Source organism: Melanerpes formicivorus, unplaced genomic scaffold, assembly GCF_026170545.1.
Source record: "Melanerpes formicivorus ecotype bairdi unplaced genomic scaffold, bMelFor1.0.p_v2 SCAF_48, whole genome shotgun sequence".
NCBI lineage: Eukaryota > Metazoa > Chordata > Aves > Piciformes > Picidae > Melanerpes > Melanerpes formicivorus.
In genome coordinates this window covers 672,487-698,932 of record NW_027142400.1, presented here as the reverse complement: position 1 = coordinate 698,932, position 26,446 = coordinate 672,487, and the positions used below count along the sequence as shown (strand labels likewise).

General features: G+C 45.4%; 1 protein-coding gene across 3 annotated transcripts in view; it reads left to right on the top strand.

The window, feature by feature from the left end:
- The first annotated feature begins 14,614 nt into the window (after positions 1-14,614).
- Positions 14,615-26,446, top strand: part of CCDC85C (coiled-coil domain containing 85C) — a 112,977-nt gene continuing 101,145 nt past the window's right edge. For 2 of the 3 annotated variants that reach the window (XM_068160093.1, XM_068160094.1), the window contains exon 1: positions 14,615-15,949. In XM_068160093.1, coding sequence (XP_068016194.1) covers positions 15,238-15,949 — 712 coding nt within the window. In that variant the 5' untranslated portion in view covers positions 14,615-15,237. The remainder of the gene's footprint in view (positions 15,950-26,446) is intronic. The other variant, XM_068160092.1, reaches the window with a different exon arrangement.

The following is a 26,446-nucleotide window of genomic DNA, read 5'->3' as shown; positions in this document are numbered from 1 at the left end:
GATGTGTTTGCTTTATTTAATCCACATGTTTGGCCATTAAATATTTCAGAAGGTGTTGTATTAAACAGACTTCACAGAAAAATGGTGGAAATGCATTTGCTGAAGCAAGAGCTTGTATAATGAGACATTCTGTAGAAGATGGACTTTTAAAGTCAGAATGGATTAAGGGCATGAATTCATGTGTCCCATGAGAACCTATTACTTAATGAATTGAAGGACATTCTGAGGCCTTCAGAAAGAAGCAGCTCTCATTTTTGAGTTTAATTTTAATGTTATTGCAGTTGTAAATAAATTGTTATAGTTGTTTCAATGTGAGTAACAATTTTATTTGACCACCCAGTTATCAGTAGGTTTTTCTTGTAATGAATGAGGAATTTACTAGGGCTTATTTTATGCACTACCGAAGAAAAAAAATTAATTTGTGGCTGTAAAAATTGTGCCTTTCTTTTAAGACTTCAAGAAAAAAAGGGGAAAAAAAGAGTATTTGAATAATACCAAATAAACACCTTTTTAAGAGGACAGACATATTTTCCTCTGTCTGTGCCATTGTAGCATAATCAGCTTGGACGCTGATAACAACCTCATAAGATTCATGGCTGATTTCATGTTCTCATACATTAATAATTCTATTATGATCACTTTAACTACAGTGTTGCCAAAGCTCCAGGAAAATGATAATTTGCCTTAAAGTAGTGCCTTCCATGGTGTGTAAAGGAAACAAACCTGCATTGGAAACTTTCCCATTAGTTGCCAGCCACAGGTGACTGTTCTCCAAACATGGTGGTTGGCACAGCTGGGATGGTGAGGATGAGGATGAAGATGAGGAGGATGGTGGGATTATTTTGCAAAGCAAGCTTCAGTGTGCCTCTTCTCTTGATGCCTCAGACCCTCTCCTCTCACCCTGCTATATTTCCCTTTTCCCTTGCATTTTCACAGGGAACTTTCACATTTTCACAGCTTTCCTTTGGGCATCCCAGTTAGGAGGAAGATGCCCTCCTTAGCAGTAATTACACACAGACAGCAACTTAAATACAAGAGTCCTGTTCTTAGCTCCAAATAATGGAAGAAGAAAAAAGGCTCTAAAAATTATGTATAAATGGTCACTCTGCTTCCACTCTTTGATTTGTATGTAGCATAAATAATGTTTCTCCTAGTTTTCTAGAAGAAAGTTTATTTTAAAAGTGCTTCTGAGCAGCTCAGCATTGGACATGAGCTACCTCTGTTACAGGTGTGTGCAAAAATGTGCTAGAATAGACTGTTTCAACTGTTTCATTTGGAAAGGACCTACGATGATCATGTAGTCAGTCTAGGGTGTCCCTGTATAATAGACTGCTTTTGCCCAGCTCAGGATCAACGGGCTTTTAAAAATCACCCACCAACCATGTCTATTTCTGGTGAAAGGCTTTTCTGCAAATCTTCAAAGGTGTGACCACTTGTATGTGGTAGGTGAAAGAAGATTACTGATCTGAGGCCTGGATCTCATTTGATGAATTCTGCTAGTAAAGTAACATGTAGACAGGCAACAGCTTTCATTAGTTGTCTAATTTTTTCCTGCAGTAACTGCTATGAGTTAGGTTCATAGCCAAAGTTATGCAGGATTGTAAGACAGGGGCTGAAAAGAGGATATATTAATCTCTCTTAGTCACCAGATTGCCCTCTCATCGTAACAGTAATGATGTAATCAGTTAACATTATGTTTTTCATTAAAATGATCTGATCTCATTTATCATCTGCAATTTAATTTCACCTTTTTGCACCTCAGAATTTAAGATTCATTTAAGGTCATCATTCTGTGCATGAAACCAAGTCTAGTTCTTGCTTAGCCAAAGGAATATTTGCAGTGCACTTAAGCCTGTTGCATTTCTTTCTGTACCAAGCCTTTTGCATTTCACATGTCAAAAGCAAATATATTAAAGTTGCAGTTCTGAGATTTTTAAACCTCTAGTGTTTGATTTTTTTAAAAAAATAAAAGTATTAACCTAATATTTAAAGCACTTTAATGATGTGATAAAAAAAAAAAGTCTCCTTAGCTTATCTTCTCTTTGTCTGGTTGGTGTAGCTACAGATCTGCCATTTCTCGCCTTGTACAGAAGGCTATTGGTGGGCAGGGGCAATTTCCCTAAGATTAAAGTGGTGGACTTGTAGAGTCTTTTTGCACAGTAAAGAGCAGGAGCAATAATGAGTGTGTGAAGTTGTTGAAAATTGTAGGCTTAGCACTTCCAAAGGCTTACCCTTCTTTTATCCCAGGGGAGGCAGAAAGGAAGAGGCAGTTTAGCATAGAAGACTTTTCCTCCTTCAGCTTACCCCACTCCTGTCTTGGTCCATACTTCCAAACCCATTTTGGTGATCATGTAATTCATCTTTCCCACAATCTACTAAATTACTGTCAGGAATGAGGCTGATAATTGTATTCTCTTTGTGGCGTTCAGATATAGACACTTGTTACTGAGAAAGTTGACCATGGACACTGACCCTGTTGACCTCAGCTGTTTAGCAACTGTCAGGCAGTAATAACTCCCAGTCACTGCCTATCTCATCCACGTTTGAACCAGTAACCCAGAAACAAAGGCCTTATATCTCATTATTACTAGTTCCTCAAGCTGCCCTATTCCCTCACAGCAGATTTCTATTGCAGTAGCATCAAAAGAAGTGGCAATCATCTTTAAAAACCTGCACTGGAAGAAGTTTGTATAGGCATATCTGTCCGGTACCTAAAAGCATTGTTTTACACCCAAAAAGTGCTGGGACAGGCTGTCAGGTGACAGGGACATACTGCAGGCTCTGTCCTCTGTGAGGGCTCCTATATTCTCACAGTCTTTTGCATCAAAGTTCCCAGTGCACTTCCAAATATGAAAAGGCCTTTTAGGTCTTTATTATGTTTTTATTAAGATCAATATTTGTGGCCTTTTAAAATAACTGAGGGACAGAGGCAGAGGCATCGTATCATAGACAGGTATAAAATTCATTCAGGTTAGAGAAGCTGCTCCCACTTATCCCAAGAGAGTCACCCAGTGAAACTGGAATGACTAGATTTGCCTGTCTAACATATCTGATAAGTACAAGACTGCAAAATAATCTGCCTTTAAGAAGACAGATGAAAATATCAGCAGGTAAATGCCCTTTGCTTTTGCCTTCAAGTTATCAGGAGTCTGATCTGACTAGTATTCAGCCGCAAGCACTAGCCAGGCTGTATTTACAAGCCTCAAAACAGCCTGCTCCTGGGTAGAAACGGTAATAAACTATTACTTGAGGAAACTACTTGCAAAAATATCCCTTGCAGCTTTGTCTCTCTCTTCCCCCGGCTTTCAACCTTGTGATGTTGAGCTCTGCCTATCGAAAATAATAGCTCCTGCTCTGATGGGGATGCTGCTTCCAGTGGGATGGGTGCTCAGTGACGTACAGTGTCCCTTCCCAGGCCCTTCAGTGGCTTTTCCAGTCTGTCAGGTCAGGTAAGTGAAGAACAAATGCATGTGTTGGGGAAGGGGCAGCAGCAGTGACCTGTAGCTTCCTGCAGTCTGCTTTGCCTTTTCTTCTGACTGCCAGCAGTAAGGAGAGACCTTTGTTCAGGGGCTGGAGCTAAGTCAGGGATGAGGTGTAAGAGCGGGAGTTGGCATGTTTCCGAAAGACGATGATGATTGTTGTTACTGTTATTATGTAGTCCCCCTGCTGCAGACTCCAGCCGTGCAGGGTAACAGTGCTGATGGCAAAAAGTCTCCCTCCCCTGATCAGCAAGCCTCTCAAGTACACCAGGCTTGCATCTAGGAACTATTTGCTCTTGATAAACTGCTCAAGAGCAGCAACAGCAATCCTTCTATACAGTAAACTGTGCAAGGTGTTGATGAGCTCAGTGACTGAAGGGATAGGAACAGGCTGTGCAGCGCCTGTGCCATAACAGATATCACATAGACAGCTGGGAGTGACCAGCAGCAGATAGGCTCAAGGGGATGAGCAAACACCAAGTGGCTGAAGGAGCTGTCCCATGCACAGGAGGATCAGGGGAGACTCTGATCCTGAGCTGAGGTCCAGCTCAGCTCAGTAGCAGACCAGTTACATTAGGCAGCAGGGAGTGGAATTCCACAGGGCCCAGCTGGAAGCACCAGGGGCATTGTTCAAGCCACTGCACATTTTAAGGGGCAGGTGACCAGACCAGAGCAATCTCACCATTATGGCTGGTCCTCAGGGGCAGTGCTGTTGGTGATCCCAGCAATAAGGCTGGTCTAAAGGACATGGGGTTAAGTTACAGGGAACAAATCACTATAATAAACTTTCTTTGATTCACTCTGTTCAGCTGGAATTTCAATTTCCAGAGTTTTCAATGCTGGAAACTTTCCTGAGTGTTACATTCACTTCTGATGAAAGCAAAACAGAGAGTAGAGCAAATAAGCTCAAATGAACAAGCAGAACTGATCAAGTAAGTCTGAAATATTCTGCATGCTATCAAAATCAATGAACATCATGGCTTAAAGTAGTATCTATAGAGCAAAACTCAAGTTGTACCCAAAAAAGTGAATCCTCAGGTTTGTCTACTCTGGAAATGAAGGAAAGAAACTAAAAATAAGATCATAAAATGGAGCTCTTAACTGCTCCAGCTGCTTGGCTCTAGAATGATTCCTGGATCTGACAGATCAACTCCACGCTATTAAAAAAATATCAGAGCGAGCCCTAAGGCAATTAATTCCTCACTTTCAGAGTTTTATTTCTGTGGCAACAGGAATTGCCATGGACAACAATGTGGGTCAGCAACAGTGGAGGGCTTGGAGCAGAAGTAAACAACCCCCTGGCAGAGAATGAGTGGCAAATACAAGTCACAGCACCTTGCTAGCTGGAGCCAGCATTGCTGTGACCTACCAAGTCAGGAAGAAAGGCAACACCAAGTAGCATCACTCTGGTCACATGGGTGAAGGAAATTTAATGACAGGCCCCATTCTGGGGATGGTGCTAAGCCTCACCATGGCAATCCAGTTACCCCCTTTCCCCCAACCTGAGCTTCCATGAGGCTCCAGTGGGGAAATCATGGCATCCTGCTTCCACTTTTTATTCAGATGGCATCCCCATTAGTAATGGTGTCTCTCTCTGGCAGTGGTAATGGATATGGGCAGAATCCAGAGAGGCTACAAAGTCATCTGCTGCCTGGACCTGCAGTGGCCACCCAGGCCAGGGAGGGGATTTTGGTAAAGCCAGTTGTGTATTGACTTAGAGGAGTGCCAGTTAGAGGGTCTAAAATGGTACCACCTTCCCACTAGGTTCAGGTTTGCAGATGCACCTCAGACAGTCACCAGCCCCATACCATGCAGCTGATAAAGTGTTGGCATTCAGGTGTTCATTCCCCAGCACCCATCTCAAAATAGCAGACTTACTGAGGGCCACCAGTCCAAACTAAGGAGTGGGAAGTGCAGAATAGAAAACAGATCTGAGCACAGAGTGTGCCCAGGAGATTTCCCATTTCCACAAGTAATTATGTTATGGAAGTCAAAGCCAGGGACGGGGAGGAAGAACTGCCCATTGTAAGTGCAGATCAGGTTCGTGATCATCTGAAGAACCTGAAAGTGTTCAAGTCCATGGGACCCGACGGGTTACACCCACGGGTACTGAGAGAACTGGCAGATGAGGTTGCTAAACCCCTCTCTATTATATTTCAAAAGTCCTGGCAGTCTGGTGAAGTCCCCACAGACTGGAAAAGGGGAAACATTGCCCCCATCTTCAAAAAGGGCAAGAAGGAGGAACCAGGGAACTACAGGCCAGTCAGTCTCACCTCTGTGCCTGGAAAGATCATGGAACAGATCCTCCTGGAGTCACTACTCGCTCAAAAGAATAGTGAAGAGGTGATTGGGAACAGTCAGCATGGCTTTGCCAAGGGCAAATCCTGCCTGACCAACCTGGTGGCCTTCTATGAGCAGGTGACAAAATTAATAGATGAGGGGCGAGCAACTGATGTCATTTACCTGGACCTGAGCAAAGCCTTCGACACTGTCCCACACCACATCCTGGTCTCCAAACTGGTGACACATGGGTTTGATGGGTGGACCACTAGATGGATAAGGAACTGGCTTGATGGCCGCACCCAAAGAGTGGCTGTCAATGGCTCCATGTCCCAGTGGAGGCCAGTGACAAGCGGAGTCCCTCAGGGATCAGTCCTGGGACCTGTCTTATTCAACATCTTTGTGGGGGACATGGACAGTGGCATTGAGTGCACCCTCAGCAAGTTTGCTGATGACACCAAGCTGTGTGGTGCAGCAGACACGCTGGAGGGAAGGGAGGCCATCCAGAGGGACCTTGACAGGCTGGAGAGGTGGGCACAAGCCAACCTCATGAAGTTCAATAAGAGCAAGTGCAGGGTCCTGCATCTGGGTCGAGGCAATCCCAGGCACAAATACAGGCTGGGCAGTGACTGGCTGGAAAGTAGCCCTGAAGAGAGAGACTTGGGGGTGCTGGTGGACAAAAAGCTCAACATGAGCTCTCAATGTGCACTTGCAGCCCGCAAAGCCAATCAGATCCTGGGCTGCATCAGGAGAAGTGTGGCTAGCAGGTCGAGGGAGGTGATTCTCCCCCTCTACTCAGCCCTGGTGAGACCCCACCTGGAGTACTGTGTCCAGTTCTGGAGCCCCTACTACAAGAGGGACGTGGAGGTGCTGGAACGTGTCCAGAGAAGGGCCACAAGGATGATCAGAGGGCTGGAGCACCTCTCCTATGAGGACAGACTGAAGGAGTTGGGGCTGTACAGTCTGCAGAAGAGAAGGCTCCGAGGAGACCTAATTGTCACCTTCCAGTATCTGAAGGGGGCCTACAGGAAGGCTGGGGAAGGACTTCTCAGGATATCAGGTAGTGATAGGACTAGGGGGAATGGAATGAAGCTGGAGGTGGGGAGATTCAGGCTGGATGTGAGGAGGAGGTTCTTCACCATGAGAGTGGTGAAACCCTGGAATGGGTTGTCCAGGGAGGTGGTCGAGGCCCCGTCCCTGGGGGTGTTTAAGAGCAGGCTGGATGAGGCTCTGTCCAGCCTGATCTAGTGTAGGGTGTCCCTGCCCATGGCAGGGGGGTTGGAACTAGATGATCCTTGTGGTCCCTTCCAACCCTGAATGAAACTGTGAAACTATGAATCTATAAGAAGAGGCCAGCTGCAAGTGCTACATTTATATCTGAATTTCATCATGATTTCCTGGAGGCCATTAACTCTTCCTGTTCAGTGTGACAATCAGTGCCCTTTGGAAAAACATGACTCTGGCTTCAATCCAAAACATCCCCAAAATTCAGGGATCTCTGACGTATCGGCATCATAAACAGCTTATCCCCAGCCTTTGTTTTGAAAGGCACTCTTTATCAGGAACAGAAGGTAAGCAATAGCCTGAAGATCTGTGTCAGCAGCCCAAGGTCTTCTGCAATCTCTCTGTGGTAGAATGAGCATGGGAGGAAGGACACGTTGTCCTGTTTTCCATTCTGGGTCCTACTTAATTTCATTTCAAATACTACACAAAGCAAAGGTAGAGTGTAATGTATCAAATCAGAAGGAAATCCCTGTGTTTGGTGTTTCAATCCACATCTAGTAGCACCATTGCAATTCTTTTTTGGAAAGACTGACGAGGATTTTTGTGTAAGAAAGACATTTGCAGAGTTTTTATTTTTGTGTAGGATGTACTAATGTAATTTCTGCCACTGTTCCTTTAACTTCTGCTACTTGATACTATGAATTATTCAGATACCTCTATGATATATAGAAGTCGTGTCAGCATTTTAGGGCATGACTCTCTTATCTGCTATAAAATCCCAGTGTCTTCAGTGAGCAATAAAAGGCACAATTAGGTTCTCAGCAGTGTTGTCATCCTGAAAGCATGCACTTTACCACAGAGTGAAGGGTACCAACAGGCCTATCTCATAGTATAAACTGGGTATTTGTGCATCCCTGGTGCATCAGTACACCTAAGAGGTCATTTATTCATTTGGAAATGAGAAATAAGAGTGTAATGAAGACAGGGGATAGTGTAACATTGTCTGTTTTCTCTATTGCAAAACTGCTCAGTTTTTATTGGCCTCATGCTGCTAATACTGATGGCCTTGTCTGCTTAAATAGTGTTGTGCAGATGTACCAGGGAAAAGAAGGATGTACATGAAGAGGTAGCAAGGGAGCCCAGAGGAACCCAGAGGGGTCTGCTGAATCCCCTGGCACACAGGTTTCTCAGGGGCAACCTGCCAAGCTCAGAGGCTGATGTCCATGAAACTGAATGATCCCTGCAACCAGTGCTGATATTTCTCCACCCTTGTGTTTATTTTTTCGTTCTGTTTTTAAACCAATGACTACAAGGATAATTCAGTTGAAACTGGTCTACATTCATTGTCACACATGTAACAACACTCACTGCCTGTCCAAGACATCTGCAAGGGATTGACAGAGCTGTAAGGAAAACACAAATAGGCAGCAAGAGTGAAAACAAAAATCTAAAAACGTGAAACATAAATATATTCTTGGCAAAGCCAGTGAGCAATTATCAGTAGCTTAAATGATGCAGGTCTAAATCCGTGGGCCTCATGTAGTGGGTGGGTGCTGTGCACTCAGGAAAGATGCAACTAAAACCTGAGAGTGTTTTTGTCTTGCAAAACTACCTCCTGCAAGTACCTCCAGGCTGCATGGCCAAAGTTCTGCCCCCAGATACACAAAACCCCCTACTGTGAACTCTGCCTGTATCTCAGGGCAGAATTTATTGTCAATGATGTACCCTGATGTCAGGGTAACTGAGGGGTACAGTTTAGTGATGCAGAGAGAGATATAAAACCCTACCTTCCATTTCTGCTGCCTGTTTGTTGGATCACCTGTATTTATAAAGGGACATTTACAAAAGGCAAAGATGTAGCAAGCTATGTCTGGCCTTCTTCCCATGCTAGATAGGATGGTAAATATTTTTGGAAGGGATACAAATCTTAATGCTTCTGGGAAGAAGCCAAGTGGTACCAGATGGCAGTGAGGAGGAAACACCCTATAGGTAGGTTTTCCACAGTATTCTCATAAGCATCTGGTATTTGCCATTGGCAGAGACAATACAGGGGACAACTCTCTGATCTGGTTTGCTTGCCTCCCTATTCCTACTACTGGCTGGTTTCTTACCAGTTCAGAAGAAGTTTAATCACATTTTTATTTCTTGACACACACTTGGATTCAAGGTCTCAGTGGCACTACTCTTTGGGTAGATGAAGGTGGGGGAGCTGTCTCAGCTCACCAGCACATGGCCTCAGCTCACAGGCATGTGATGCTCCTGGCGATTCAAACGTCGTGAGACATGTCTAGGGATTTCTCTTATTTTATTTTTTTTTTAAATCACACTGGTATTGTATGCAGCCTTCTGACTGCACCATGAAGTTGGATCCCCACCACACAGCAAATTAGCAGTGAAATTTTTGCTCTAGCTATTATGTATGAGTTTGGGAAGTATCAATCACCTGCAGCTCCCAGCGAGAAGCAGCATATGCCTATTGCTTCCAGTCCTTTACCAACATATGGATTAGGGATGAGGGGAAAAGCCTCCATTCAGCTGCAAAAACCGGTTTCAGTGAAAATTAAGTTTTGGTGAACACGGTGGGTGAGGGGATTTTTATGGCCTTTCACTACTTGACCCAGACATACCATGTATGCTTACTCTGTAGATGTCACTATGACAAAAGATCTTTGCTCCAACAGCTCTGTAAGCGTGCCTGCATGGAGCAGAACTGGAGCCAGTGTGTGAACGTAGACTGCTGGGTGAATGAATGCAGGACGCTTTGAAACAGGTCTTGAAAATACCTATAGTTTAAGGCACTCTTTGAGCACAAATACCTCCTATAGCTTCCTTCAAGACAGCTCTCCCTTGGTCCACAATTTGGATGCTGCTCTTTGTAGTGGTGTTTAGAGGCTACTGCTTATGCCTTTTGGAGGACCTGACATGGCGAAGAGTTTACCTATCACAACCATAATTCTTCTCTGAATATCCTGAAGGCTTTCAAATAAGTTGATGGATTTTAGAATTATACTGGCAGTTTCAGGGCACAAAATAAAAAGGCTTCATGGGCACAAGATGGAACCTGCCACTAAAACATACTGCTTCCATGAGGAGAGTGAATGATCTGGGTGGCCCAGTCATATTGCCAGAAGCCAGCATTAAGGAATGGTGCAAAATCTTCTTGGACACTGCTTTTTACCATAGCTCAGCCAGATAGGCACATGGAGGGATGCAAGCTTTTCACAGGAAGGCTTGGTTGGTCTAGGAGAAGAGGGAAGAATGACATACAACAGTTCCTCAGGTAGCTGCTACCTGGAAAAATGTTCTGGTTGAAAATACTGCATAATCAGGCTAGAAGCCAGGCACCCATCTTGATAACAGAGTATAGGAGCATTGCACATTTTTTGTTATTGCACAGCTGTGGCACAAATGAGAGCTCCCACTGTCACAATCTGGATGATGTATTTCAAAATATTAATCAAGGATTAGTCCTTGAGGCTGCTCTATGAGAATATACCAATGCCACAGAGATTTTGTAACCCATGTGAATGATTCATAGAGTGCCTATGAAATGGGTCCTCAGCATGTGTAAACTTGACACACATGCAGTGGTGCATACTCCCTTGTCTGTCTTGGAAATGCAAGGTCTTAGGAGAGTCCCACTAGGATTCCTTCTGCCCCTGCACTCACTCTCACACCTGGTGAATGGACTTTGGAAGAATAACCCCTCGGGTGCTCGCGGGAGCAAGCAGTAGCACAGACGTGAGGTTTGGTGATGTCTTCTGCAATACTGATGTAGCCCTCTAGAGGGAATGCTTTGGTAAGACTTCAATAGGATTGTGCATCGCTGTGTTTCATCGGGGACCAAATCCATTCTTTGTGTCACCTGCTGAGTTCAGGAGTTCACATCAAGAGAAATTTTACCTAGTAAGTTGCGGCAATTTTTTGTATTTTTTTTTTTCCCTAAAATTCTTACCATGCTATGATTCACTTTAAAATTTCATCCATCTGAAGAAGGATGGAAACATCCATTTGATTCAGCATGAGGGACAGGCTTTGATGCTGTCTTACATGGACATCAAAAGCTTCAGATGACATGCATATTAAAGTGCTTTTCATTGGTAGCTTGAAGAAGGTCCCATGGCCAGATTTAGCAAAAGGGAATCTGTTGTGTACTGTTCACCAACTTCTCCTAGACTTCATCTTCAATCAGCATGCAGAAACTATAACACCTCCTGAATGACACTGGCAAACTGGGTTTGTTCACTAAAAGTAAAATCACAAATCCATGAAAAATATTCTATGTATTATCTGTGTTGATAAAAAACCTGCTCACAACACTGGGTTTGCTATTGGTCATAAACCTGTTCACTGACCTAGTCCTTTCCTTCTAAGGTGCCTACCTCATCCCTGCCCTTTTTTCCACTGTGTCCATAGATTGTCTGGGCCAGAGACACTTTCTGATACCTCCCAGGTTTTGCACCTCAGTTCTAGCATCGCTGCTTTGCCTTTCCAAAATAAAGGGATTTTCTTCTACCGCAATACAAGGACCACCTTGAAGGGCAGATGACGGAGCAGAGCTGGCAATGATGAATGGTGTCCACTCAATTCAGATCTCACTCAAACCCACTGACCATACCCTGCTCTCTTCATTGCTAATGGAGGAGTCTTTCATTGGGTACTCATCAGGACCAGGTGCCATCTGGACACTCAGCAGCTTCAGTGCCACCTCTGAGTATAGAGGCCTACAGATACCAAAGCACAGCATGTCACCATACTTCAACAGCCACCTGCACAACAGAATGACAGAAAACCCTTTGTGGATGGTGGTAGGGTGGACTTGTGCCATTAACATTTCTGAAAACACACATACCCACTTAGAACTGAAAGCAAATCTTAGTTATTGCAGGTACTTCCTCTGTGGATATTAATAATCTCCTTGCTTCCATGAAAGAGACCCTCTATCTGCTGGGCTCAGCCCCTGTAGAAACATCAATAAAACTCAAACTTTGAAACATTTCACCTAGAGAAAACAGATTTTCTTGGGAAAAAAAAATGAAGGAAATATGATGCAGGCCCAGCAATACACTGCCCAGACTGAGCACTGCCATGGCATAACTAGCCGTAACTGTGTTTGTTATGTAGCCTTCAGAATCATTTCCTCTACGTTGGCTTTGGCCAGGACTGAACAACTACTCTGCACTGTCCTCCTGCTCTATTTCTCTTTTACCCAGCCAAACAGTCAGGGAACTGTTAGTCAGATCAGTTCTTGGGAGGGTCTAGGAGAAGCACTTTCCGCTTCCTGTGGGGAAGGATGTGATTAAAGTCTTGTAAATAAAAGGCTTGGCTCAGAAAATGCCTGGGTGCCTTCAAGACATGATGCAGCCATGAGCATTGGCAGTACGCCCTGTTACAGAGAGTGCTGCCTTCTGGTGGCTGGGCACAGGGTGGTGAGAAGCAGGATGTGAGACACAACCTGATCACACACTGTGCTGTCTGTGGCCTGCCTGAGGGGTCCCAGACCCCCGGAACAGTGACCTCTTGGCACAGACACCTGCTGGTTTCCACATCTAAAGGGCTGAGGTGGCAACCTCAGGAGGGGCTGACCAGCTATGGCCACAATTACACCCTCTGGAGAGCTGCTACACTATATGGGCACCCAGGTCAGAGCACAGCTGATTCTGGGTGGCTCCTGCTTTACCTGCTCAGAGTGATCCCCCCAAAGGGAGCCAACATACCTTATACCACTGGCTTGTACAATGTGACTCCTTTCTAAGGATCTATCCTGGTGGGGATTTGTGCTAAGGGGAAATTGTCCTCTTCAGATCTTTGTGTCTGCATGCTGTTACCAGGGATCCATGACCTGCAGATTCCATGTGAAGTGAACTAGTGTCTGTAGTCTGCCCTAAACTTCTCATGTCCTTTTGATAATAAAGGGATAAAAGCTGCTTTGGGAGAAGGGCGAACAGTGCCCATGGAGAGAATGATCTTGCCCAGGAGCAGGTAAATTCTACTGTCGTGCTTCAGCAGGGAACAGGCAGTTATCTTAGTTTGCAAAGGATGTATGTGAGCTCAGAAACCCAGGAGCACAGACTTGTGCAGAAAAACATCTTAGGAACTTCAGCTTTACTGACAGACTTAAGAAGGTTATACCGAAAGGCAAAAGTTGCAGCCTTCCATCCCTCTCTGTTCAAATGTTCTCTCCATGCACAAGCCACCTGGTCTTCATCCCTCATTCTGGCATCAGATTTGATGCTTCTTTATAGCTCAACGGTGTCCAGTGTGGTCAGAAGCCTAAGGCTGTACTGGGTTAACCCTGGAGTCAAAGAATTTACCGAGGTTCCTCAGAACACAAGGGTGGTGATTCCCCAGGGCTTTCTGAGGATACTCATGTAGAAAATAACTGGCAGCACTGATCTGTCCTGATATGTCTTTCATGTTAACGGCCAAGAGTAGCCTACAGAGATAGCATAGCTCAAGGAAAAGTGCATTAGACTAAAAGTAAGGGGATACGATACAAGGATATAGGAAATCTGCCTACATGTTGCCTAGGAAATCCTCTTTATGAACTCTGTGCATCCTTTGATGGGTTTTGTCCAACGTGTGCAAAAGTCATACTGGCACGCCTGCTCCTGACAGTAACGACCACCAGGATCTGAGCAGATTTTACCGAGAAATAAGTGGTATCTGCGTCTTCAAGGCAGTTTGCTTCTGCACCGCGGAAGTCTGAAGGAAGATACCGGCCCCGGGAGCAGAGAGGAGGCAGGAATGCTGGAGCCGTCTCTTTCAACCTGCATCTGGCCGAGGCAGGAGGGACACGGGGACAAAGGCGGCCGCACCAGCGGGAGGGCGGGCAGCCGGTAACAAAGCCCGGGGCGGGAGGGCGGCAACACCATAGATGCACTGGGAAATCCCGCTACACTCCCGGCCCGACACGGCGGTCCACGGGTCCCTCCTCGCGCCTGGCGAGAGCGGGGCCGGGGCCGCATCGGCGCCGCTTCCCCGGGCCGCCTGGCGAGCGCGTTTTCCTGCCTGTCCAACCCCGCCCTTCCCTGGGCCGGTGCTCCCTCCGGTTTGCTTGGGAAAAAAACCCAAACAAACAAAACCCCCCAACAAACCCAAAACAAATCCCAAACCAACAAATCCCCACCAACCCCCCACAACAAATAAAAAGGCTAAAAGGGAGGTGGAAGACCCAGGGGGGTGAAAGCGGTGAGGCAGCCTCGGCGCCTGCGAGCAAGAGCCGAGCACAGCACGGCGGGCGGAGGGAGTGGCCCTGTCCCTTTGTACCTGCCGTTTGAAGGCGCCAGGCGGCCCCACATTGGCTGCGGTGGCCGAGGCCCCCGTAACCCGAGCCGGTGGAGGGGCGCGGTGTACAGGGGCCTGGCCAAGCCGAGCCCAGCCCAACCCAACCCAACCCAGCCCAGCAGCCAGCGGAGCGGCGGGGGAAGGTGGCGCTCGGTTTTGCTCTCCTCTGCCAGCAGCCGGCTCTCCTTCTCCTCGGCTCGGGTAGGGCCGCGTCTCTGCCCGGCAGGAGGTGGGATCAGCCTCGGCTCTGCCGCCCGCCTCCTCTCACCCTCCCTCTTTCTCTCCCGAGGGCTGAGCCATTCCGGGAAGGCGCCGGCTCCCCCACCGCTGCTCGGCAGCGCCGCACTGGTATCGGCCGCCGCCGCGTCGGGCTTGGCCCACGACGCCGCGGGGCTGCGAACGAGCTGCGGTAACGCGGCAGAGCGGCCGCGGCGGCGGGTGCGTGTTGCCCGCTCTCTCGCGGCGGGGAGCGGCAGGGAGCGGCGGGCGGAGGGGAGGTGGGAGGGCAAGTGGACGGAGCGCCCGGGAACGCGGCGGGAGACCGGCCACCGCGTAGTTGTTTTGCCCGGGGTAAGTTGGCCGATCCTCTGCGGAGTCTTCGCTTGGAGGGGACAGCGCTTGGCTCCCGGCTCCCTGTGGCCCCAGCCCGCTTGTGGGGGGCCGCCTTTATTTTTTTCCTTTCATCCTCCCTCCCCCCTTCCTCTCCGCCCCGGGTTTTGTTGTTTGTTTGTGGGCTTTTTTTTTTTTTTTTTTTTTTTTTTTTTCTTTAACTATTATGGGGTCCGTGGGAGAGATCTTCCAGTCCGGCGTTGTTCTTCTTCCTTGTCCAATGCTGTGAGAAGAACTATAATATTTCATCCCCGAGATGCTGCAGTGATTTTTAGTCCCAGGAATTCAGGCGAACAAAATAATCCGGATAACCCGAACCATTTGTTACCGCGTGAAAGCAAACGCTGCCTAGGCACAGATGATGGCAAAAAATTCCCTGGAAGGGTCTAAAGAAGACCTGAGCAAAATTTCGGAAGAGGAGATGCTGAGGTGGAGCAAAGAAGAGCTGGTGAAAAGACTGAGGAAAGTGGAGAATGAAAAGATGAACTTAATGGTGGAACACGGCAACTTAATGAAGGACGTGAACCGGCGGCTGCAGCTCCACCTGCACGAGATCCGCGGTCTGAAGGAGGTGAACCAGAAGTTGCAGGACGACAACCAGGAGCTGAGGGAGCTCTGCTGCTTCTTAGATGACGACCGACAGAAAGGCAAGAAGCTGTCGAGGGAATGGCAGCGCTTCGGGAGGCACACGGCCAGCGTGATGTGGAAGGAGGTGGGCATGTACCAGCAGAAGCTGAAGGACCTGGAAGCGAGGCAGGAGACTCTCCTGCGGGAGAACGTAGAGCTGAAGGAGATGGTGCTCATGCTGGACGAGGAGCGGAGCGGGGCCGGCTCACGAAGCTCCATCGACAGCCAGGCCAGCCTGACCAACCTTAACGGCGGCTCGGCCACCAGGGACGTGGGGGACGGGAGCAGCACCTCCAGCACGGGCAGCGCGGGCAGCCCTGACCATCATCATCATCACCTCCACCACCACAAGGCCAGCGACAGCAAGGCCGGGGCCATGCGAAGATCTATGGATGACTTGTCTGCACCCCTTCACCACCGGAGCATCCCCAATGGCCTAAACGGTGAGCCTCTCCCCCTCTTACACCGCTGGCAGCAGGTGCCACCTCTCCTCGGCAGGTCCAGTTCTCCCCTGGGAGTGAGTTGAGGGGTGCCAGAGTCGATAGTTCTTGCTATCCCCGCTTCTGCCCATCCTTGGTGACCTCTTCAGAAGAGCAGCCCTGGGGGCTGGTGGGTAGCACCTGTGTGCAGGGTGATGGTGGTGCTGCTGTATTGCCGATGTCTGGGGCTAAAGGTTGGAGTCTTTTTTATTTGGCGGGCTGGTGTTTTGTTCTGTTTGTTTGGGTGTTTTTATTTGAGGCGAAACTAGGTTTTCAGGGTTAAATAAACACTGATTTTTTTCCATCTCTTCTCTCTCTCTCACCTTTCACATATGTTGGTTTACGTTTGGCTTGTTTGTTTGCTAGTTTCATAAAGAGCCTGGGTGAGATTTTGAAAGCATCTATCGAAAGTGCAGGTTTGCCCCACAGAGCATTGTCACCTGTTAGCTCTATGGGCTGTCAGGGTAGACTTGCTCTGACATGCTCAGAAGTTTTGGAGAGGTGCAACTCAGCTTCCCCTCTGTTTCCCTGCTCTGCTTTGGAAAGGGGAGGTTTGTTTGTGGATAGGAGATTGCTCTCAAAGGGATGCTGTAGTCACAATTTTGTTCAACCTAGTCATTAAAGTTAGAAACAAGCTCCACTGTGAAATCATGCCAAGCCTCCTCTAACAGTTTATATTCAAGCAAAGTTTCTCTTGTTATCTAATAGTGATCAGGCATTGAAGTAATAATATAAGAATCCCTTTAAAATGTAACTTTTGAAATCAACAAGACCAAATAGTTGACTTCTAGGAGTAGTTTGGCCAAGAAGATTCAACAGGAATCAAAGCAGGCACCAATCTAATTAATTGTTATGTACAAGACTTATTTTAATGTTATTAATCCTCTTTTCCAACCAGGGAAGGCTATATTCTGTTTGGGCTACCCTTTGTCTCCTTTCAAGCACAGAGATGCGATTGGACCCTAAGAGGCTGGCTCTGACTGATGTCAGCAGTGGAAGTGTTTACCAGATAACCACGTCTTCAGCAACCAGATCTTTTGGTAGTGCTGGTGGGACCAGGGTGTGCTGGTCCTTTTTTGTTTTTTTTTGGTGATTTATAGCAAGACATTATGTCCTAAGAGATCTGAGGGCATGCAGCCCAATCAACCTAGTTCTCAAGATTGTGGGTTTTCCATTCACAGTCCTACATGTCTACTTGCAGCTGGGGATGTTCTGGCCACCCTACTCATTAGACAAGGATTGCTGGTTTCAAGGGGGATCCAGTCAGCAGATGTTACAGGATAAAGCAGGCGTCTTTAAATGTCTGTTGGGTGTTTTTCTGCTTTCTGTCCCTCTGTCCTAGTGCATTGTAAATCATAAGTATCTGGTTTCTAAATCTGAAGGTAACTTATGCTCCTGATGTGACTTCATTTTATTTTCATAAAGTATTGATAGCTCTGTACAGAGGCCTGGAAAGCACTTGGCAGAGTTTGACTGTACCGTTACTGTTTTGTGTAGAAACTGTTCTGGTTCATGAACCTTAGACCACATGCCTTTAAAGTGTTGACAGCTGACTAGGACAAAGCCAGTTGAATTAATTCCTGTTAACTCAGGACTTTCGTGCATATGGGACACCTCCATGGCCTCAGAGCTGTCCCTTAAGCTCGGTGTGAGGCACTGTGAGATTCTTCACATGGGATTCAAGTCATCCCTGTCTGCATGAAGAGGAAAACCTCTGCTTCAGAGCTCAGTCCTCATTGCCATCCTCAGACTCTGTACAGGACAATGCCCAGCGGCGTCATTCGGAGGGGACTGAAAGCTGAGTCTCATGTCCCACCCTGTATAGGGTGGAATGGTAGAGCACCTGCACGTGTGTGTTCCATGTGTGCCTCTGCGCCCTTCTGCTCCTGTATAGAAAGGAGGAGTATAGGACTTCTGGTTTCACGGTGCCTGTGGAAAATGGTCTATGGGAAGCGCTGAAGCTGTCTCTTTGCTGCTTTATTTCTGAGGGTGAGACAGATATGATCATCTCTTTTAAAACTAGTAATGCTTGTAAAGATACAAACAAGCCTGATCGCTCCTCTTAGGTAGTGAAGCTGTAAAATGACTTGAATAGTTGTCATTCTCAGATAGCATCGGCATTCAGCGAGGCTATTTCCCTGGAAGTGCCTCTCCAATACATATTCAAATGAGAAGCTTATCGGCCCCTTTTTTGACTGACGGCATGAATTGTGGGACAGGGGCTTGCCTGAGACCATGCAGTTCTGTTAATCTTGTGACAGTGTGGCAGTGCAGGGCAGGTGAACGGGAAAAGCAAACCCAGAAGTTAAGTGGGTAGTGAAACTGACGCGGAGCAGCCCTGTCAGTGAGTGTTCTTCCATCTCTCCTTGTACCATCTCTGCCTTCCATGCATATAGCTTGAATCTCAGCTTTTGTATACTTTTTTCCTGATGATTTTGTTTTCTGTCCTGGGATAAAATAAGAGGGAGGAAGGAAAGCGTGGCTTTTCACTTTTAGGTTGCAGAATTTAGTCTGGTTTGCAGTGTTTAATCAAAACACTGGGTAACTAACTGGTGGATAAAGCAGAAACTGCCTGGGCAGCTCAAGTAGTACAGCAGCAAACAGCTTGCAGAGTGCAGGGAAATCTCAGTTGAATGCAGGGCAGAATTTAGGATCTGTAGTAAGAACACAGCAGAAGCCTTGGACAACTCATGGAGGCAAGGCATAGTGAACTGTTTGCTAGAGCACCTGTGCATATGGAAAAGTGGAAAGTGAAATGTACTGCCCTTGCTAGTGGTATTGATAGGTCTTTGTGTGGTGCTCTGGTTTTCCAGGTATTACACAGGATGCTTCACTTATTTAGCAATTTTTCTAAAGAAGTCAAGAGTATGGTGGCTGTTAGACACTTCTAGGGAGGTAGCTTTTTAATGAAACCTAAGTGGGCAAAGGTGAATGAAATGTTTTTTGTTTTACTTTATGCAATCATTTGGAAGTGAGTTGGTAAACCAGGACTTGACTTATTTGGGCTTGTGACCCACCCCAATGTGAGGTGATGAGCTCTACTTTTGTAGCATGAATTCAGTATAAATGGTACAAGTTTAAAAAAGAAAAAATGGAACCAACCTACAATCCACCTTTGAGTCCCTTTTCTGAAGTTTGTTTACTTTCATAAATTGGCTTTTTGGAAGCTGATAACCGGGAACCTGATAATTAATTATCCACTCATGGAAGATAAGGTAATGGGTATAACCGATAGTGTGAAAATGGCTGATATGAGATCACATCTCTAATCTTGTGAGCTTTGGATATTTTGCTGAGAGCCAAGAGGAAGTGTGCTCAGTGTGAAAGTAAGTGGTATTTCCATTCTCCATGTGTGAGCTGGTAGTTGGGCTATGGAACAGGAGCATCTTGAAGCTATGCGGTGGGAACTGTCCAGTTGCATTGGTGTTGGGTGACATGCCACTGTTCCCATAAATCTACCCACTGACCCAGGACATAAATTGACGTTTTGTGCTTGTGAATGCTTTGGATTTCTTTGTATGCATAGTGGGAGCCTCTGCCTGCAGAAGTCTTTTCTCCCACCCAGCTTTAGGCCCCATTCAAGTGATGGCCAATGCTACTGGTTGGTTCCTGACGGAATTAAGTTTCTGAAAAAAAAAAGAAAAAAAACAACAAAACGGCAGCAGCCAGATTGGGAGAGATTAACAGGACCTGGGGGAAGGAAAAAGCCTTCAGGTACTTTAGGATGTGTCCCTGGACACTGAGGTACGTGGGAACATTGGGAAAAGTGACTCAAAGCACCCTGAGGCCAGGGCAACTGCTTCAGCCTTATCTAGATTTGACTGGGACAACTGTTTACCCATCTGCAAGCCTAGAGGCATACAGACTCACTAGCTGGTGATGTGCTTGGGACAGATTCCTGTGCATGCAGGCAAAGTGTCCAGGCTTATATTTTGTTCCCTCCATCAACTGAACGTTATTAGAACTTTTCTGTCGCTTTCTACTCAAGCTGTTTACTCTGGGTTACCAAAATGAGCATTTACTTTATTCCAATTGGGTAAAATGTTAGTGCATTTCTCTAGCGATGTGAACATTTTTTGTTTCATTGGTTGGTATTGGTTTTGTTTGTTTTAAATTGTTAAAAGCACCAACACCTCAAAAGTGGTCAGAGAGGCCCAGAAGAAACCTGTGGATGTGGCAGATAGCCAGTAGTAGCAGAGATATTAATCTATTGCCTTTTGCTGTTGTCTTCTCCAACAGCAGAATGTCTCTTCAAGTAAGGGGGTGGGAAGATCTCTGCTTCTATCGATTCCCACTTGTAAATGTCCACATATTTACCTAGAGGGTGTGATATATTACAGTTAAAATGGTGGCAAAGAGAAATGGCTGTTCCCTGTGGGTTGATATTGATTGGATGTGCAGCTACCCTGTACTTATTTCTCCTCTTCTTCACGGACCCTTTAGGCCAAAGTGCTTTGTTTTTATTAGTGTATTTGTAATCAATGTGCATATTATTTACTATGATGTATTAATGAGGCCTTTGAGATGAGAAGATGCAGGGACAGAAGCAAAAAGTGAGGTTCACTTCATTTCATTGAGATATGCCCAATACAGACTTTAACATCTGTTCGCCCAGGCTTCCTTTATCAGCCATGAGGAGAAAGGCAGTTTGGTGTCATGATTTATGTCAGCTCTCTGCTTTGGAGGAAGAAGAGTTCTGTGCTAACTATGCTCTTCTCTCTGCTAATGGGAGGGAACTCCTGATGGCTAGTTAATATGCGATGGTCTAAAGTCAGGTGAGATCAGCCCTATTCAAGGTGTTGTGATGACCGCTGTCTACTCTTCCAGTGCAGCTGTGCTAGCTCTGAGGAAAGAGAAGAAATTGCCTTTCTGGGCAGCAGCCAGATGCCACCCCTTGCAGTCTCCATACTACCTGGGTACAGGAGCCTGGCTCAGTGAAAACCCTGTTCTCTGTGATGGAGACCTCTCAGAGCTTGGTGGCCCCTGCTGTGCTTTAGCAGATGTTTGGCTACTTGACCAATATTTTATATATCAAGAGTACTTTTAATCATCTGAACATTGCTTTGACATTTCTGTGATACTGCTGTATTTAATATGTCAATATTTTGGTGCACATAGGCTGCTACGTACAGGTTCCTTGTGATAAAGCCAGGAAACCTGCCCTGGGCTGGTACCCTGGATCTAGAAACACCCCTTTCTATCTCTTCTGGGCAATGAGTTCTGCTAATAGGCTTATCAGTGCTAAGCTCTCAAACATGAAGGGTACAGCTTGAGTTTCTTGTAGCTAGTAGTCATTGGGTGTGCATCCAAGGGGCTTCAGTGGAGTGCTCCATTTGAAGAATCTTTGTCATTGTCCACTTCTGCCTTCTGGCTGGGCTTAGGACACTTAAACTAGATACTAAAATTGAGTCATATCTGGAAATATATTCTATATAGTAGTAAACTCAAATTTGTTTTCCTCTTTTAATTTTCTATAGAGGTATCTTGTTCTCAGATGTCCTGTTGAAGGGAAAAAAAACTTTATTGATTAAAAGGCAATTTTCTATTGGCCTTTGAAGGAATTATCCACTTACACTTGTCAAAAGCAATCAAAATAAGGGGAATAAACTGTGTTGGTTACATGTAAATGATTTGGTCCTCTGGAGTCATTTAATCAAATAAACCTGAGGATTGAATTAAATGATGATCTAATTAAGTGGCAGGCATGGGAACCCAAAATGCAGCCCTGGCAAGTGTTACACTCAGTGTCTGTGGAGGTGAGGGGTGTGAGTACTAACAGAAGTGTTGCACTTGAGAGCTTGAAGGGTAATGCTTTTGTGGGGACAGAACAGCTGACCACATCCATGAAACTGGGGTGATACTGGAGGCCCACCCTGGGAGGCATTGGGCTTTTCATCTGCCCCAGCATGGCTGCAGTCCTGCATGTCACACAGTCATGTCACAGACAGGGTCTTCTGATGTTGTCCCATTAGACTGAACCTGTGGCATCCTTCTGTATTGGGGCTGCCCTTTGGAGATGCTCTGGCAGCACAAAGATGGACAATGGCAGATCTGACTGATTGGTGAGGTGGAGATGAGGTGCTTAAACTGGTGAAAACATCTAGTATACAAAAGGTGGTTTGGAATAAGGCAAATAAGCGTATTTAACGTACACTAAAAAGGCTTGGCCCAAAGAAGGCTGAAGTCCTTGCCACAATCAGGCCTTAATGCATCCCATTGCTAAACACATGATGTTGCTTGTGTGGAAGAGGGAAGGTTTGTGTACTGCATGTCCAGTTTTCTTGCAAATTAGCAGCAACTGGTTGAGTTTGCTTCTGTATTTTTAACCTGACTTTTTGTCTGCCAGACAGAATTCATCCTGCCCTGTCATCAAATGTCATCATCCCCTTGTGGTTAGCTTGCTGCAGTTTGTGAAACACTTGGCTGCCATAAATAGTTATGTGGAGAGGTTCCTCTGCACGCGGAATGGGCTGAAATTCACAGGCAGCGCTGCTAGGCACTCGTACACTAACATGTCCACCAAGAGAAAGTTGACCCACTTTTGCAAATAGATAACTCCTGGCAGAAAAAGTAACACTGTCTCAAGGAATCTCTTTCCCATGTCTACTGAATTGTGAAGAAAAACCCAAAGCCAGCTCCATCTTCTGAATTGACTGCAATGTGAGCACAGTACTCCCTGCTGAAATGACAGTGTAAGTCAAGCCTTGATCTGAGGAGGAATTATAATGGCCACAAATAATTTGTGATTTTTTTAATTTATTTTATTTTTTAATATAATGAGTGCTTGTGTTAGTTGAGTGAGAGTGTGGAGTTCAGGACTCAGCTGCTCATAGGCATTAGGAAACATTTATCACCGTAGCAATTGAAGGCTGCTGTACAGGTTATTTTGAACGCTTTTCTAGTGACTCATGCCTGGGCTGAGACCATTTATGCCAGATTAGTTCAGTCCCTGTGCATAGAAGTGTTTGTATACCCTTGTTTCCCTTAAATTGCTTCTTGTTTTGCTATTTGCCCCCCAGAAAGCTTACGGCTTGTACTGACTTTTATTTCTCCAAGCAGTGAAGGTGCCAAATGTTCACTTCACTCAGGGACTTTCTTGGAAAAGGCCTTTGAAAAAGTTAGTCCTTGAGAAGTAGATTGCAGATTATTTATCAGTTAGATTTGGGAATCATTCTGCTAAATGCTGATAGTATTGCTGAGCTTAGAAAATGGTTGTAGACCCTCCACTTTAGGAGCCTTGCAACAAGACTGAAGCTATCCTAAACGTAGTATGAATTATATTGTCATCCACATGGGCTTTTCCTACAGGCTTGGGGGACAGAAGTTTCCTGTTTGCCTGGGGTGGGTGTGGTGGGAGAAGCCTGTGGTGTCTGTAATGGATGGAGTACAGGCAGGGAGTGCCTGGTTTATGGCATCAGGGCTTTGGCCAGTTGCAAACTGCAGTCACAGGGGTGACACGCTAGCTGTCTTGTGTGATTGTGTCAACCGCAGTTGCTGGCAGAATTAGTTCAATCAAAGCTGGAGCTCTCCGGAAAGCCCTTCAGATGTTGCTCCATCCCCCGGCTTTGTGCAGTGATGTTCAGGACTGCATGCTGCTGCTTTTCCCCCATTGCATCTCCAAAGTTATCTGCTGCTGAGTTTTCATTTATGTACAGAGGAGTCAGCGGCATTGGAATGTTTGTGGGAAATGGAGGATGTAGCTTGTAGAGCAAATGGATGGTGCATGGCTCAGGCTGGAATGCAAGACGAGATACTATTGCTGCTGGCCTCCAGCGCAGTAGGATGCTCCAATGCTGCCTATACCTGGGTGTTTGCAGTCATGCCTGACCTGCTCCTGCCTTGCCAGAGCCATGCAGAGAGGTTATGTGTTGCTGTGAGCCTTGCATCAGTGCAGTAGGAAGAGCTGCAGAGTGGGCACTGCTCTGTCTTCGTGTTACAAAAGACCTGTCGAGAAGAAAGGAGCAGGCTAAAGACCACTCAAAGTAGAGCAGCAAAACCAAACTATTATTTCAGAGAAGAAGATAAAGTAAGCCTTACAGAATTTTCAGTCCCCAAAGCTTAATATTTCTATGGAAACCAATGCAGCGGGAGGTTTACTGTCAGTCTCTGATCTAGTGGGGTTGAGTAGATTTAAAAAATGTTTGTCCTTACCCATATCTTCCATCCTGGTTCATTTGAAGTCAGGTTGCTGAGTGTCACAAATGCAAGGTTAAAACCTGCATTCCTGGTTTCTGACTTGCCATTAAGTTCTAAGCAGTCTCCAGAGGGTTGACATCCATCTTTCATCTGCAGTTTTTTACTTGCTAAGGTACATTTCATTCACTGTATGACACTTATTGATAATGCTGTGTCCTATAAATGCCACTGCTGTGACACTCCTTGAAGGATGGCTGTGACTTTGTAATCAGGCCATGGACCTCTCAGTGGTGCAGTACATCTTAGTGCCCAGTGAAGTAACTGTGAGTGCATTAACTTGCATGGAATTAAAATTTGGACTCTTTACACTCCCTTTAGTCTCTTATTCAAAAAGAATAAACTGGACGTGATCTGGCCTATTTAGGTAATAGCTCAGGACTATTGCTAGTGTTGTATATGTGCAGCTGTTTACTGTTGTCATGAAAAGAACCCAAAACAAACAAAGAACCCCCAAGCTATGTTTTCACTGTTTCCCCTCCATTTTTGTTTTTGGTAGGAATGTCTTCAGGACAACCTATATGGAAGTCCTTTTTTTTTGGATGCCAGAGTAGCATCACCAGATGCTAGCAGAGTATCAGTAATTAAAAAAAATAACTCATTTTGGGTGATGGTGCTAACAAAGTTTTTAAGAAAATCTTTATTTTCCTATGCAATTTTAAAGCACTTTTGTGATGTACAGTATCCTTTTGTCTTCCTGGTTGCCTTTTCTTGTCACCCTTACTGGGCTTTGCAGTCTCCTATTTATATATTTCCCAGAAGCTGAATATAACTTTGATCTATGCTTTGCATCTGCAGGGCTTTTAATCGCTTTCCACTGAGTTAAAAGCTTGTTTGCTGTTGAATGTGATATGGAGTTATAGGTTATATGATCTTTACCAATGGCTCATGCATCACACAAAGATGGCATATTGTGGAAAAACTCTGATAAAATGTCCCTTGTTCATTTTCCTGATTGCAACTCAAACTCAGCATGGAAGTAAGTCAGTCACTCACTCCTGTGCAGACTGTCCTTTGTTGTTATGCATACCTGTGTACTCACTTGCTTAATTTTAATTATTAATTAATTTCTTTGTGACATTTATTTTTGAGGCTACAAACCAGTTGAGTAATTTAGCCGGTGTGGCAGGCTATCTTCCAAGTCTGACAGTATTTGCAGTCTTTTCCCTTTTCATCCTCTTAACTGCTTTTTGCACCTTTGGAAAAAATGGGGATCCATTTTTAAAGCCTGTGTGTTTGTTCCTCTTTGGTGTTTTGAAACGTGATAATGTATGTCTTGTTTGTGGAGATCTCTTCTGGAGTGACTCCAGGTCTCAGGAAAAACAGATTTCTGCAGCGCTCAGTCCTCCAGGCCGTGTTAATGTAGCTGCGTGTGTGTGACTGCATCTAACCATCTTCTGAAAGTTATTTGTGAGGCTTTGGTGTTGTTATTTGCTTTCTGGATCTTGAGCAGTTTATTTAGAAGTTTCCCATGCTTGTGTTCTGGCCTCTTGTAAAACTATGGTCCTCTTTTTGCAAGGTCAGTTAAGGTAGTATTGTTTTAGGTGTAAGCTTTACAATAACAAAAGAAAGATGGGTGCTTTTGCAATTTAAAGCACTGCATTGGGATGCATATTTGTTGTGCTTTCTCACCGGCATGATTTTCTGATGTAGTTTTAGGTAAATTATGTCATTTGTGGCTTTCCTTTTATACAACTGGGATAATGTATTTCCTTTGTCTTTTCCAAGTTGCTTGTGATTCACTGGGTCATTTATAACATGTTCATGCAGTGCACCACAGAGTTAGACCCTTACTTCAAATAGGGCCTCTGACCATTGCTATGATACCAGTGATAACAAACAGCACAAGTTTTGATTTATAATGAGCTAGCAAGGAAGGAGCAGCCTGTATAGTAACTCCAGACATTTCTAATTTCCAGGTTTGGAGTTGCTTCAAATCCTGTTTCAACTTTACTGGGATAAAAGCACTTTACCTATTGGGGTGTTTCTTTTTGCATTGCATGTATCTCTTGGGTCTGGAGGATGATAAAGTATGGATGGTCTTCCTCCAATTATCAAAAATAGAAACTTTTCAAATAATAATTCTTCTCCCAAATTAGAAGACAAGAAGCAAAATAAGGTGAAGAACAGTCTTTGCCTCTCTACAGCCAGAGACAAGTGCAGAAAGATGTTGCTGCTTACTCAATACCTTTCAGAGAGTGGGGGCATTATTTGTTGTTATTTTGTCCCATTGCCCATTTCGTTCACATTGCCCAGTTGAGTATCATT